Raw genomic sequence first — 16,078 nt, 5'->3', positions numbered from 1 at the left:
TAATAGTTACTGATGTTGAATATGTCTTTGAACCTACCTTGACAACACAAAAATGTTTCAAGAATACCCTGTGCCCAGTGATATTTTGCCCCTAGATCAGTATGATTGTGTAATATTTACCAACAGTTCAGCTCAGCCCGCAATCGACACCATACAAAGATATTCTGCTGCTTTTGCCACAGTACTCTGTGTCATGGAAAATGGAGAATTCCATCAACAAAAAACTTTTAGTCAATCCTTAGGGAATTGTACGCTCAGGTGGCTGAACTAAAAGCTTCAACTCTGGCACTAGAAAATACTGATCCTGAATTCCCCACACTCATTCTGTGTGATTTGTAAGTGGCCAGTGTTTTAATGAACACTTACATTATTGGCACTTGAATGGATTCAAGGAAATGCTATTAAGCATTAGTTGCTTTGGGGATAGGTGGTGCATCTTAAGAATTCCTTGCCACAGGCTCATGTAGTTCATACACTGAGACACCAGCGTGTTGGAATGCACGTTGTAGGGAATTCATTGGCTGATGAAGCTGCCAAATCATTGGTTTAGACTGCTGTTTTTTCTGCAATTACTTGTTCACACGTGAGGGTTGCAGAAGACATCATGGTTGCTGTCACCACTTTGTGCAGTGTCACCCCATTACCTAAAAAATATCCATCAAAATACTCCTACTTACTGAGTGCTCAAAACATTCCATTTGCTCACATTCCCGGAGTGGGTGAGCAAGTGATACCCAACAAAGACTGCAGGCTAGAATTAATCATAGCTGCTCATGAAGGATTAACGTCTGCCCACGCAGCTGTGGCTGCTACAGCTTCCTTACTTCAGAAACTTTATTTTTGGCATGATGTGTAAAAGCAGACTAAACAATATGTCCTTAGCTGTAAAGTATGCCGGCAAACTAAATGTTCCACAACAGATACCCCTTCTTATTTCAAACAAACCCCTCACATATATCTATTTAGACCACTGCGGACATCTGCAGTCAGATGGTGCCTCCAAATGTATTCTTTGGCCTTAGATTCATGTTCTAGATTCCTCTGGGTGTGTCCATAATGATTGGCTGATGCTTGTACTGTTATAAAAGATTTGCAAGTATGTTTTGGGATGTATGCAGTAGCGGCATCCCACTTAAACCAGGGACCAGCATTTGCTTCTAAGGCTTACTGGGATACCATGGGAACCCTGGGTTTTGTTGTGCATTACTCCTTCCACTAACAACCTTGAGGGAAATGCAATAGTAGAAAAGAAAAAACGTGACTTTAAGCATTCTTAAACAACTAGAGTATTAGGATTAGGTGGTAGTTGGATCCATCACTTATATGGAGTCTAGAGAGCTTTAAACAATCTGCCTAGATGATCTTTAGGTGACCAGACTCCCTATGAAGTTCTCTTTGGGGTCCAGATGTACCTTCCATATCTCGACAACCTTGGTACAGTAGCAGCAGATATGCCTTTTGACATCAATGAACGTTTCGCTGTCTCACAGGAATTAAAAGACTTCAGAGATGAGCGCTCAAATGAAAATTCAAACTGTTCTGCCTCTGAAGAAGTGAAGAAGCAACCAGTAACTTGCAGCTGGATTCCTAAGCTTGGGGAGCTAGTTTAAGAGAAGATTACTGACAGGAAAGAATTCGGCCCAAGGCTATGACTATTGGATGGAAAACATTGATTTTAAATTTGAAATTTGCTTTATTTGATAATTACTATCATAAAAGCTTTGCATCCTTAAAATCAATATTATACAATTCAAGGTTTAAAAGACTTAAAAAAGATTATAATTTTTTTTTTTAAAACACAAGTTATAGCACCAATGGTTAGGACAACAGAACATCGAATACAGAATTTCCAATAAAAACGAATTGTTCATAGCAGCAGCTGATCTGGAAAGCACAGTTCATCCCTTCTGCCCTCTTACACAGAATAATGGCTACAAGTTCATTATGTGGCGACATCAACTATTTCCGCAACTTTAGCGATGGCTTTCGCACGAATAATCCAAGCGCAGCCCAGAAATTTAGCAACTCCGCATACAAAAGCAGGCTTGGAAGCATCAGATCTCAGAATGTGAAGTGCAACTAGATGGTTCTTTGTTCCCATCTGGACACAAATGTGTTTGAGCCATTTGTTCCTGGCCTGCCGATAAGCCGGGCATGCGAATAAACAATGGGCTATAGTTTCTTGCATATCATTGCAACACGGACAGCTCGGTGAAAAGTTTATTTTAAACAATTAGAAGAACACAACACTGGCAAGTTCTTGTACTGGGCAGTAAACTCCGCTCCGCTGGCGGAGTTTGCAGAGTTTTGCCACTCCGTGCTCTCCTTGGAGTGTGGCAAAATCTCTGCCCCAACAGCCGTGTGGCCGAGTTTACTGGTGCCACCACTCACCTATAATATTTGATGAATGTTACACATTCAGGTTTGTTCAACTCTCTGATGCATAGTGTTGGATGTGCTGCTGCAATTAAATGTGTAAATATAAATGTATAGCAGTGTTAATTGTACCTTTGCAGCACTGGTAATCAGCCCCTGGCTGGCACACACCATGCTGCACATTGGCATGTTCTCGTGACTTGGGAGCAGGTGTGAAGTTGTTATAAGGAGGCTGCTCAGGGCTCATTAATAAGCAGACTTCCTCCTATATCCTTGTGAGTGACAGAGCCTCTCTCACCACAGCTCAGACCATGCCCTCCTCCAGTAAAACTCCTTCTGAAAAAAACCTATGTATGTGTGTGCTTCCACAGCCAAATCCTAACTTTACTACTACTAAATGCTTTCTGTGAATACCAAAAGTAGTATGTTTAGGATTTTGTCTCAGATTAGTTCTGTGAATCGGCCCCTTAGTTTCCAGTGTATTTGAAGACGCAGCGCAGTCTTGCCGGGGCCCATGGCGGGAAGAGGACACCGCACCACAAGCCCCAGGAGCCTGAGGGGCAGCGCCTACAGCGGCGGGACCGCCCCCAACCATCAGAGGAGATATCTGCAGAGCAATCTAGCCGCCACGCGGGACGCGCGCGGGCGGCCGCCGGGCTAAGCCCGGGCAAAGGGCGGGCCGTCTGAGGGCGTCGGAGGCAGACTGAGGCTGGGCTGGGCCCGGACTCTTCCGTGTATATGGTACTGTTCCCTTGTTTTATTTACTATCTTATAGCTTTTGGGATTCCTCCAGCCGACCTATTAGTTGTTTTTTATAATCTACGGGAGTCGCAGGCTCTACCATTTTACTGTGTCCAGTTAGCGGGAAGTGTATTTAATTTATTTGGTGGGGTTGTTTGGGGGTAATATCTAGGTCTGATGGGGAAGAGGAAAGTAATGGAGGGAACGGTTGGCCCAAATGGTCCTACCCCAATCCAAAGTAAGAAAAAGAGGCAAAAGAAATCTGCCAAAAGTGCAGCTAACTGTGTGATGGACAGAATCGATACTGTTATTGAAGGAACACGATGCCCTTGCATTTACATTGTCCGGTTGGAGACAGCTCTAAGGCTCCAGACACACTATCACATCAGCACTGCACCTTTGACAACAGTGCAATTGGAACAGTGCTTTTATTGAGTAAATGGTTTCTGTGTTACATTCAGCAGAAAAGCACTACTGCTGGGATTGTCCTGGAACACGACGAACAGTGGCTGAGATGCAGTCTTGCTGACTCTGACCTCTATCCTACAAAGGACAATAACCTTCTCCACACAGGCCGGCTTTCTGATACATCACACTCAGGTTTGGGGGTTTAGGCTATCCCACTGGATTTGGCAGAGGGTACTCCCACTATGCTCTCGATAGTATAGGCAGTGTTAGGTGAGAGTATAATCATATAGTATTTCTATCATGGTTGCACTGTTTATCTTTTTCATCATTCTTGTATTGCTTGTTACAATGCACCATAGGAAGGAGGTACTGTAAACCAGAACTCGAGCCCACAGCTCCTCCACATCTCTCTCTCCTTACCATGCCTTTGCAACCCAAAAAGGTCAGGCAAAGTGCTAACCCACTACTTGTTTAGGTCCAGGGGTATGATCCACCTGTCCCCTCCTTCTCATAACCAATTCTGGTCGTAAGACCAATGGAACAAGGCAGTGGTACCCATCAGCCTGGAGTTGTAAAGCAGATATGTTTGACAATGTGCACTGTGGATAATGATCCACTCAACACAAGTCCTTGACATCAGAGAAAGGGTACAATGGAGACAAGGAGTGAGCCTACTGCTTTATAGTAGCCCTCTATCCTCCAGATTCTCCATAACCAGGAAGGTCTTGTAAAGATACAATTTCTAGCCTTCCTAGCCTATCCAGGCACATGATCTGCCCATCTCCACCCGCCCACATTCAATGTTAGCCCCGAGGCTACGAGTAACAAGAAGTCTTGCTCCTGACTTCAGCCTTAAAATAGAAGTATTTAAAGAGATGTGCTGCAGACTAGGGCATTTAAGCAGGACATGCACACAAAGTGTTTCAATATAAGGCAGATTTGGATGCCTAACCTGTCCCACCACAGTGAACGTCCAAAGCAAAAAAATTCAAGTTTGGCAAACGAACCTGGCTGCCAGCCCAAGGTGGTGTACAAAGATATGCAACCGTCTATATAATCTCAGGCATTCGGTTAAGTGTAATCAATGAACTACTTATGATTGCAGATTAATTTGGTACAGTCCGATTGGCAAAGAGCCTGCCACAAATATTTTGCTTATTCTTGGCTTTAGACCATTTACTCGGGTCAAACAATAAATGATACTCAATCTAAGCTGCATATCAGCTAGCAACTGGTTGAAAGTATGCTATACTTGTTGCACATTAGCATCACACTACACTGCTGCTGACTTTGCAATTAATTATGATATTGCACCTAAATCCAACAGCTATGGGATTATAGTATAAATAGTGAGTTCAAAAAAAGAACATCACGAGTAGCATGACCACCTGAACTCACACTACTTTTTCTTGTATCGTTTAACTTACCATGGCCAGACCTGATCTCCCTGACCATATCACTATCTCTAATCCTACCTGCCTTGTTTGCCTTACACTCCACAAATCCTCTGTTGTGTATAGTCAAACTGATTACCCACTAGCACACATTACTCCATACCACCTATGGAGTCATACGCTATAACTACACACACCACATTCTCAAATTTCACAAAAGTCACCTAATCTACCCACCAAAGATTACAGTCAAACAGACCACCGATTTACAATGCAATACCTCTAATTAACTTAGTCTGATTTTGGCTATGAAACTTGTGAACAGGTTGGCCACAAAACATCCTTCATCACTGATCACTTAGACTCACATAACCATTACACTTATTTGCGGGGACATGGTTTGACTCTAAGGGCTCAGCTACACCTACAGCCTTGCTATTACCAATTTTCCCAACCACTCCTGACAAACCACCAAGATGGGAGAGTGGGTTAAGAAGCATTTTCGCATCCACAAAAGCCATCCTTCTGACTTCTTTCAATAATAGTGTACACTAGACATGACCTCTTTCTAAGCAAATGTTAGATTAATCTATCTCCAAGCCACAAAAATCACTTCTTTGTCAAAACCAGCTCACTTAAGCCCTTCACCCCAATCCTCCTTTTTATCGACTTCAATGCGATATTCAGAAATCACAGCTACGCTCTGACCACACTCTAACACTCACCTCTTACCAGTACATTGCCAAGTAAACCCTAGTGCTTCTACGTGTATAAAACACACTATTAAACTCCAAACCAACTATTACCCCAACTCCATCTGATAATTTAATAGGCATGTTAGTCAGCATTCCCCCACCACTCCCAACAAGCCAGTATCCACCACTTCCAAATAGAAGCACTCCCTATTCTCCCTGCCAATATTCCTGCACAAGCTTCTGAATGACCTCACTCCACTCCACCCCAACACATTACTTTGACATTGTCATCAAACAAGCCTTCAATAAACATCATCCATTATGCCTCTTCTCCTCCTACAGTATCATAAACACGACCCTGAATAGCACCTTATAATCATATTCTTAAAATCAAAATAAGAGCTTCTTTTTTGTAAATGCCAAAGAAACAAGGCCACCTCCAAATTTGAGGAATGCAAACAAGCATTGAACAGACTACACCTTCATAACATTGACAACCCTAAAGTTTAATTGTTTCAAAACCTTGTCACCTCAATTCAGCTACACCCACAGCATTGTGCACGCACATTGAAACAACCTACTCTCGTCTCTAGAACCACTCCGAAATAATACATGATCATTAACTCTCGTCTCTAGAACCACTCCGAAATAATACATGATCATTAGCCAGTGATATCCCTGCATGCTCCATGATCATTAGCCAGTGATATCCCTCCATGCTTATCATAAAAACCTCCAAGCTAAGAAATGCCCTGGCCACACTTTGACTGCTCTATCACCACCCCTTTTACCTCTCTATCAAACTCCACTTAACCATCTATAAGTGCAAACTTCACCTCTAAATGTACATCAAAATTCATGCTTAACATTGTCTTTCAATACAATCACACCCATTGCCCTATAGGCTGTCCTCACTTCTTATATTATAAGATGCACAATTATTTTCATTTTTCAAAGGAACTAATGTTTGTATTCCATCAAATGTTGATATAGTAAACAAATGTTGCTCTATTACCGATAAAAAAAGTTGTGAATGGGGCATTGTCTTAATAAAAAGTGTTAGAACTATGTTTGCTGAGACAATATGCTCAGCTATGATCAGTTAACATGAGAAAAACACAAATGATAAAAACTGAATATTTAAAGATTATTCACAGAAATCAGTAATGTGTTCACCGTGTGTCAGCAGCCAGGAGCAGGGGGTCACAAGCGGCACCATGGAGGGGGGGTGGGTCTTGCATGGCATTTTGCACAGCCAGAAGTGCTGCCCAGAGCGGCCTGGCGAGGCATGCAGGGCATCCAAAACTATGGCACACAGATGGGAGTGGTGAACACCACTTCTGCCAATCAACCTTGGCCTCACCACACTCCAATGCAGGTGCAGGATGACAGCATTTTCGGACAAACCCCGACAACAGAACAGCTGCACAAGAGCAGCTTGGCGGCCCATCAGGGGCAAGCATGCAGCGATGACATTCTGGCAGCATATAGGCCCAGAGATACTTTGCTCCATAGCACGCTTTCCTGTCAGTGCACTGGCAGGCTACTTAAGCCCCCCAACCAGTCCAGCTACCACCGTTAACACAAACAGCAGCTATTGGCTGGGCCAAACAGAAGCTCAGGGCATGCCAGTCCAGAACGGGTGCCTCCTGAAGTGCCAGGGTGGGGTTTGGCTAGTAGCCCAGCAGGGCAGGGCCAACCATCGAGGTGGCAGTCAGAGGAGCATGGGGCGATAGGTGGCCTGTGACTCAATAACCATGTGGAAGGCATGGTAGACGCAGCTGGGAGCAGCGAAGTGTTGGCCACTCAACAGCAGCAAGCGGTGGTGGCACCTCCCACAAAAAAGCCACAAGAGAACAGCCAAGTGAGGACACTAAATATGGCAACAGTTTGGCTGAGGAAACTGCGCCGCTTGCATCAGGGGGAAAATCATTCAGCTTACTTAAGCCATCACTTTGAGTGACTGCATTTTGCTCTTTCACAAGGAGCACGTCCGCACACAAAGTTGTAGTGCCCTTCAGTAGCAGTGCTTTTGTTTTTACTTTATAATTACTTTAGTGTTGTCTTCAAGTCAGAGCCTGATGTTATTGCAGGATGCTTTTGATGTGAGCACTGTGGACATTCCAGGTTGATCAGGTCCCATCTCCTCCAGATGCTTTTGTAAATTCCTTTCCCAGCACACATGAACTCTGAATATAAGATAAGCAGTGGGCTCTATTATTCTTTACAACTGTGTCTTTCTTTCTTTCCTTGTTTCTTTTCTTCGTTCCTTCTTTCTTTCTTTTCTTCAATCTTTCTTTCTTGTTTTTTCACTTTATTTCCTTCTTTCCTTCATTCTTGCTTTCTTTCCTCTATCCTTCCTTCTTACTTTGTTTTTCTTAACTTCTTCCTTTCTTACCCACCTTCTTTCTTTCTTTCTTTCTTGCTCTCCTCCCTGCTTTCTTTCTTTCTTTCTTCTTGATTTCCTTTTTGATGGATTTCTTTCCTGATTTCTTCCTTGACGTCTTTCTTTTTTCCCTTCCTTTCCCTCATTCTTTCTTGCTTCTTTCATGCCTTCTTTTTCAAAGGCAAGAGGCTGGCAGCGAATACCAGACCAAATGGCTTTTTTAGGTCTGTGTTAATCAAGACCTTAAGGTTTTTCTAAAATTATATCTATTACATAATTATAGGGGGTTTCAGCCAGACTACATCCATTAGTCTGTGGTTCCATCATTCACATTTTTCTCCCACCCACTTCATCATGCATCAACGGGCACTGTGTCATCCCACTTTAGTTGCTGACTTTCCTATGACTTCTGACATTCTGCCCTTTCAAAAGGAGCTCATCCTACACATATACTAGTTCCCTTTAGTACCTGGGAAGTTCTATGGTAATGGCAGGTTCTTTTAAAACAAAAAAACATGCTTGCCTTTAGCCAATGTTTTTGTTTTAGATTGACGAAGGCCTGGCAGTTTCTTGAACAATAACGTTTTACAAAAATCATGACAAAACAAAAATTGCCAAAAGGCCAACAGCCAATACCAGACCTACTGACTCTGCCAGTGCTTGATGGTTGGGTAAGAACAAGTTGAACTATCAGTACGTTTCATGCTTCAAGAGGGGATTAAATGCTGGCCCATGAAGCCGTAGCCTGCATTCCTCAACCAGTGAGTATGGAGGGCCTCTGTTTACTTGCAGCTGAAGGTCGAGTTTGTGTCCCTGCTAGAGAATTGCTTTAGGACTGGGTGTTGGTGACACTAGTTTGCAACAGGCTCTTTCAATTACTCGCTATCTCTTGATAAGTGGTCTCCATTCTTGCAGAATTACATATAGTCTTGAGGTGAGGCAGACAGGGTATTTTGCAAACATGTTCCAAGGTCAGCAAAACTTTGTTTCTCTTAGATGTACTTTTGCTTTTTTATACCAAAGTCGAGTCCAGATTTACACTCCAATCAATCTAACAGACTTATCAATTGATTGAATGCAGTGCCTAACTTCAGTGATAAGGGAAGAGAGCTGATTAGGGAACCCCCTAATTGCCTCAAAAATCACTTTCTGCTTTAGCCATCAATAATCGTTTGAGGGATTTCACAATTGTAATCCATGTTGTTGGTAAAACAACATCATTTTAAAGTCTTAAGCATTTTCATCATTACATAATGGAATCTCAATATTGCTGCTGAAGTCCATACCAAAGTCAAATAACTGTCCCCCTGTGAAGTCAGCGGCACATCTGCGTTTTTCATCTTGCGTGATCTTTGGATAGACTTGTCCACCATTTGAATATGTTCACCTTATGCTAAGATGTTGGATGCTTGCTAAAGACTTTCAATGCGTGAGTCAACTTAATTAATGATCTCATTATCTTGCTATATTTAATAAAGTCCCATAAAAAATCAAGGAGAGAATTCTAAGTGAAGGCCACCAGCATTGTTACGAGCAAAAGACAAAATACAAATGTGTCTGTGTGCCTGCTGCAGAAACACCTCCTCCCGCGACCAGCCAAGAAGGCTTCAGATCGTGGTTGAAGATATTGAAGAGACTTGGGCCTGGACTTCATTCTGGCTCAACCCAACCCCAATAACAAGGTGCTGAGTCATCTCTCCCCTTATGCAAAATCAGACACTAACCTGCATAGATGCATTGGTTTGTACGAGAACTCTATCAGAATTCCATCAAAGGGGGAGACTTTTAAACTTATGCATGGTTGGCAAACCTGCGAGAAAATGTTCCGCTGACCACTGAGAGGGGCAAGTTTATGCAGTTGGGGTTTGGTAACCTACAGGGGTGTGCCCTACATCTATATAGGATAGGAGTGTACTTGCCTGAAGAGGCTTGCGGAATTTCTGTAGGGTTGTGTTAAGCTATCTGTACTGATATTATACATTTATGTTTAAGGGAGTGAGCGGCAACGATGCAAACAAGAGGATTATTTCCAATAAAGGATTAGGCCTGGCATGGCATTCTTGCCTGCAAGATTAGCCCTGTCTGTATGTTAAACAATCACCATTCGTGAACTAGTGACCCCTAAAGCGTGGCATTTATTAACATGACCTCTATTGACGTGCAGAGGAGGATGTTGGGAAGGCTACCACAGCACTGCTAGAATCTGTTCATCCATTGAGCAGTAGTCAAACACAAACATAGCATATTTAAGTTGGGGAATCGGAAGATCTGGGAGGTTACCTTACACATCTTCCTTTTTTGTCAGAACTGATGATGCTATTTCCAAATTCTTTAGGTTTAAAATTGCGGATATTCAGTTTCAAAGGTGATGGAAGCTGCTAGAAATAAAAATGTATCCACATTTTGTTGAGCCCTTTCATTCCCATCATGGTCACTGCAGCTCTAATTGTCTGTGTCTTCTTTCCCTTTGTAGGTTTACCAGAAGTTGCTCAAGTCCATAGACTATAAGAACCTCACATCCGACGCACTGAAGAGTTTGGGGAAAGCGGCTACTGGCTTCAGCAGGGACCAAATTGTCAGTCTTTCGCCCAGCGTGGTCAACCAATCACTGGAGTCCCTCGGCAAGCTCAAAGGCTGGTCAATGCAGCAGCGCAGATCGCTGGTTAAGAAAGTGAACGTGAGTACCCATCATACGGGAGAAGCATGTACAAGCCTTAAAGCAAGGCTTTAACATCTGCTGAAGAGTTTACAAAACCACAACCCTGTCAGAGCTAAGATCTCAAACTGATGACACAGCTGAAAGTAAAAAGAAGTGGTTGGGCATCAACACAGTGGCCTGTTTGAAACCTAGAGTAAGCATACTCTGGCCACCGGCAATTGCTCAGGGTAGCATTCCAAGCCAACGTTTTTAGCCCATTATGCCACACTAAACAAATGCACGCCTTCACAAATCAGTACCAACCCTGTTCCTCATGGGAATAGTCGAGACCAAACTGCCAGGCAAACCTTCAACTGATGTATGAACCTCATTTAAAAATACAGGTAACATATTACACAGAACAAAACACAAACCTATGGATGCAAATTCCTCGGCTAATCAAAAAATCATTTCCAGAGTACATCATGGTGCTTTGGATCCAAATCTACCAATTGGCCACCCCTAGCTGCCCAAGGCCCTGTGCACGAGGATTTGGTAAGGGTGACTGATTTTTTAGGAGTGGTGCTGCACAGAATAAATGATAATTGGCTACACCTCTGTAATGATTAAACCAATCTACTACTCCTTGCTTCTCCTGGCCCTTCCATAATTCCTTCTGTGTGGGTACCAGCACCGGGGTATTTTGCTAGTTCCTGTAGCTAGCATACCGAATTTAGGCATCTCCCAGCTGGATGCCTTACCTTACAAGGCTGGTAAGATAAAGTGGCACATTCGTCTGCTCAATGGTGGAAGAAAATTGCTCCTGGTATGATCACCATCATAGGGTTGGAAATAAGCAATCTCTAGAGCAAAATTGTTGCTGCAGCTCAGTTTTCTTGCCTTAATGTCCACCTTCCTGAATAGGAAATTTGTTTTTGGTTTAATCAGTCCTTTATCTAAATATTTGGTTATTGTATTGAATAAGCATTGTTTATTTGATTTGACTTTAAGAATTCTTTTCTATTAATATGTATATTTTATTTGTTTTTGTTAACCCATCCTAAGTGTAGTGGTTTTTGTGTTTTCTCAATTCTCAAGAAGGAATTTAGGGATCATCTTTGATTAATTTAGGGAAAATGTTTTCCCCAAAATCTGACCAATTTTAGTTCAAGTGCGTTGGAAAGCTCTTATCATAGCAGTGGCCATGTCACAGTTACAATATTGCATGGCTGAGTATGTCAGTGTGTCATAGAAACTGCTTGGAGAGCTGAAAGCTGTTCTAAACAGAATCATATGTATTATATATGGCCAAAACAAATGTGGTCATGTATCAGAGGCCACTTGAACTGGAATGATCCAGTGTTAATAGACTGAATCATGTGTCCTTATGATTATGCGGAAATTGGTCAATACAAGTATCCAGGTGTGTGTCAGGAATAATATCAAAGCTCACTGTAATAACAGAGCTTCATTCTAGTGGAGATCACAAGTTAGTGCCTGCAAAATATTTAAAGGCTCAACCAAGAGGTAAAAACTCTGGTCATTTAGTGTGAAACTTTGAAATGGTTTTCCAAATTGCTTGTAAGGCATCTCATCTGTGCTAAATTGCAAAAATATTACTGAAGAACTACTTGCAGCTAAAGGCACCATAATTCTAGTCAATGGGTCGGTCTTTGCACCAGGGGACTACAAGTCCCAAAACCCTGTGCTCCTAGGAGAAGGGGCATGAGAGGACCACCAGTGCTTTGAAACCTCACCCTGACCCCTGTGGCGTGGGACAGCTTTTACACTGGGGACTCCAAGTCCCAGAAACTGCTGCACCTAGGAGGAGGGGCAGAAGAGGACCAGCAGTGCTTCCAAAGCATACTCTGGCCCCCGCAGCACAGGATGCTCTTTGCACCAAGGGACTCCAAAGTCCCAGAAACCTGAAGGAAGGGCAGGAGAGGGCTAGCAGTCCTTCCAAAGCAGACCCTGACCCGTGCGGCATGGGACGCGCCCCAGGGCCAATGCTGGGCCCTTCCACTCCAAGAGGAGGCTGGGCAGGCTAACATCCACTGCTTCAGTATTAAGTAAGTGTGACTTTTTGGGAAGGATCACATAGTGCACCTTACTATGTTATATATTCCTATTGACTCTATCGTCCCGCTCTAACCTTTGGCGTCCATTGCAGAGCCCGCTGTTGTCAAGGAGTCACTCAGTGGCAATATCTGATGGTATTCACTGTGCATTTTGTGGTGTGTTTGCCTCTGTCGTCAGAGTGTAGGCGATAGCGGTACAGCCTAGCAAGCATGTTGTACATACGTTGTAGAAACTTTAAGTGGATAATTTGTACTCTGCTACTTGAGGCTATATGCCCTGTCTGCTGGAAGCAATATAACCATTGTTTATCTGTAAGCGACGATGTCCGTAGCTCCAAATCCTGTCCAGCCTGAGTGCACCCCACAAGTTCCGACACGTCAAGCTGACCAGAATGGTATAAAACTGAGACCCAATGTCTAGGATTGATGAAGTTGAACAAGCTATGTAGAGTGTTAAATGTGGCAGTCTCCTGGGGAAAGTCATGAATGGTTGCCTTAACGTTGTGTTGGAGTCTGTGAAATATATCTAGCAGTGTCAGCGCTTCCCTGTCAAAAAAGGGTCAGGGTTAATAAATAGACCGTCAGAATACAGATCTCCCCAAGTGTTAACCCCAGACTTAAGAATCATGGCCCTTTAGGCCACCTCATGCGTCACCGGAAAGGCAAAGTGGTAGGACAGTGGCATAAGTGGTGAGTAGAGTAGTGGCCTACCAAGCCATTTAGCCATTATATCCCATGCCACTGTAGTACATGCAACAGTGGAATCCGCTGTCCCGGCAGAGTCAAAACACATGCCAAGATAAGCAGATGTTAAGATAGGAGCCATGTAGCCCTGCTCTACAGACAGGTGTGGCATGAAAGGGGTGGGACTATGCCAATGTACGGCATATTGTGCCTGGGCACATAAAAAATAGAACACAATGTCAGGTGCCTTGAAACCTCCTTTAGAAAATGTTGTGTGAGTTCCCGATATATAAAGCGAAATCAGCAGCATATAATGATACCAGTATGTGCCTGGTGGGATATCTGATGGCATAGTCACAGTGGTGCTGCCGTAACTTGCCTGCCAGGGACTTCATCACCAGAGTGAAAAGCAGTGGCAACAGTGGGCACCCCTGCCTAGTGCCATGTTCAATAGTAAATGGGGGGAATGTCCCCACTCCTCTTCAGAGGACTTTGACGGGCACAGTGAAGTGAAAGACCTCTTTGACGTCTTGGATTTTTTTTGTGTGTGGGACTTACCAGACTTCCTCGGTGACTTGGAGTGTGACGATGATCACAGCGTGGGGCTCTGCAAATGATCACAGGACCTTCCGTGAAACCAAGATCTTGAGCTTTACGGGGTCATCCAATGTTGGGCAGCGAGGAGTTTGAGGGATCACTCACTCTGTGCCTTTGGGTGCAAGTCATGGCATTTCTTACAGGTCTTGAAGTCGTGGTAACACTCCAAGCACCACAAAAACACTAAGTAGGGTCTGTCACAAACATCTGTTTGTGTCAGGCTTCACTTGGCTTGAAATCAGCTAGTTTCTTGGGTGAAATCCTCACACCAGGAGAGAAAACTCTCAAAAAGAGTTGACAAAAGTCGGCAGAAAAGCCAGTCAAAAACTGACTGATTGTAACTCAGACCGGATCAGTGAAATATGGTGTGGAAAGGAAAGAATTGACACCACTGGCACCTATATAGATACTGCACACATCACTTTTGACGTAAATGACACCGATGTGGATCCGAACAATGTCACCTACTAGTACACTGGGGGTACTGCTCAAAAATCTTCCAGATCCAGTCTGATGCCTGGGGAATATCCTACGGTAAGGAATCTGCGGTTAGAAGTCTCTATCAGATTGTTAGGTTGACCAATGTGTTTGAAGCAGTGGCAAAGGCCATCTTCACTTCCCGTTCCAATAGGGTTAAATGGAAGCACTAACAGATCTTGAGAAAATTATCAGGAGTCTTTCAAAGTCTATACAATCTAATAAGGCACAGTAATGTCCATCATAAACCAGAGCTAGACAAGCCAATGAAAGCACTAGTCTACATCAATTTACTTGTGAGAATTACATTTGTTTTTAGAAGGAGGTAGAGCTAGAGCTGAGCCAGGCTGCTGTGTAAAGAGTGACTCTTTTGGTCCCCTGCAGTGCCAAACATATTGTTACTTGCAGCACAGAGACGCAACCTTTCACATCATAGTCAATCCCCTCTTGACTACAGATGAAGCTTGCTCCTACCTCCTAATACTACTGGACCATTCTGCTACCTTTAACATAGTCAACCATCCCACCCTCATCTGCACTTTGGAGTCTCAAATGGGATTTACTGCCAATGTCTTTCACTAGTTCTTCTACCATTCCAACCGACAGTTTATTCATTTGAGCATCTCTAGGTCCCAAAAGATCCCTATCACCTGTGGAGTCCCCCAAGGTTCCATACTGTCTCCTGCCATCTTCAACCTTTGGTGCTCTACTCACAGATAACAGCATCCAGATTCACCACTATGCCAATGATGCACATCTTTACCTTTAAATCTTGTCTGCATCAGACATCCAATGTTTCAAACACTGCTTGCACATCATCCACACCAGATGCCCAGCACCAACTTGAAGCTCAAACCAACTAAGACAGAATTCCTGTTATTAGCCAAGAACAATAAACAAAATACAGTACAAATCTGGCTCAATGGCATGAAACTTGATGGCTCTGAGTCCCAACTTCACTGAATGCCAAGTCACTTGGATATTCGCTGGACACCAACCCTGTCCTCAAGGAAATGCTGCCAAAAAACAAAGAAAGCCTGGTATAAGCTCTCTTTGAGAAAGCAACTTCATAACTACCTTTAATGCCTTCATCCTCTTTCATTTGGATGGGTGTGAAGCAAAGGTTCATGGCCTCCTCAACTCCGCACTGGCACTCATGAGGGGCATCTTACATACTGCAGCACTCCAAGGCCTAGAGAAATATGATCACCTCACTCCCATTGTGATTGAATTCCATTGGCACCCTTCCCCGGTTTGTACCATCCCCAAAACCAGCTGCATTATTTACAAAACGTTTATGACCTGCACCCCTGCTTATATTCCAGACAAGCTCTCCAAAGACCAAGTAGCACAAAAAAGAAAAACAAGTAAGCAGGTTTTTCCCATCCATGTACCCAGGATCTGGAACAACATCACTATATCAATCAGGACAGGCCCAATGCTTCTCCAATTTAGGAGAGTGTTGAAGACTCACCACTTTAAAGAACAACACATCACAATGTATTTACTGTATGTAACCTAGCTTCCTCTCCTCTTACTTGTTGAATTTAGGCTTATCTCAGACCATGTCCAGCTTTCTGCAGACCTTTGGCTTGGCTTGCCTG

The 16,078-nt window shown here is 43.4% G+C and overlaps 1 protein-coding gene across 1 annotated transcript in view; it reads left to right on the top strand.

The window, feature by feature from the left end:
* LOC146856773 (otoancorin-like) overlaps nucleotides 1–16,078 on the top strand; it is a 484,135-nt gene that overhangs the window by 134,433 nt on the left and 333,624 nt on the right. Inside the window, exon 9 of the mRNA XM_085647226.1 lies at nucleotides 10,474–10,677. Coding sequence (XP_085503352.1) covers nucleotides 10,474–10,677 — 204 coding nt within the window. The remainder of the gene's footprint in view (nucleotides 1–10,473; nucleotides 10,678–16,078) is intronic.

Source organism: Triturus cristatus, chromosome 3_2, assembly GCF_964204655.1.
Source record: "Triturus cristatus chromosome 3_2, aTriCri1.1, whole genome shotgun sequence".
Lineage (NCBI taxonomy): Eukaryota > Metazoa > Chordata > Amphibia > Caudata > Salamandridae > Triturus > Triturus cristatus.
Note: the sequence above shows the minus strand (reverse complement) of the source record. Positions and strands in the feature narration are given on the sequence as shown.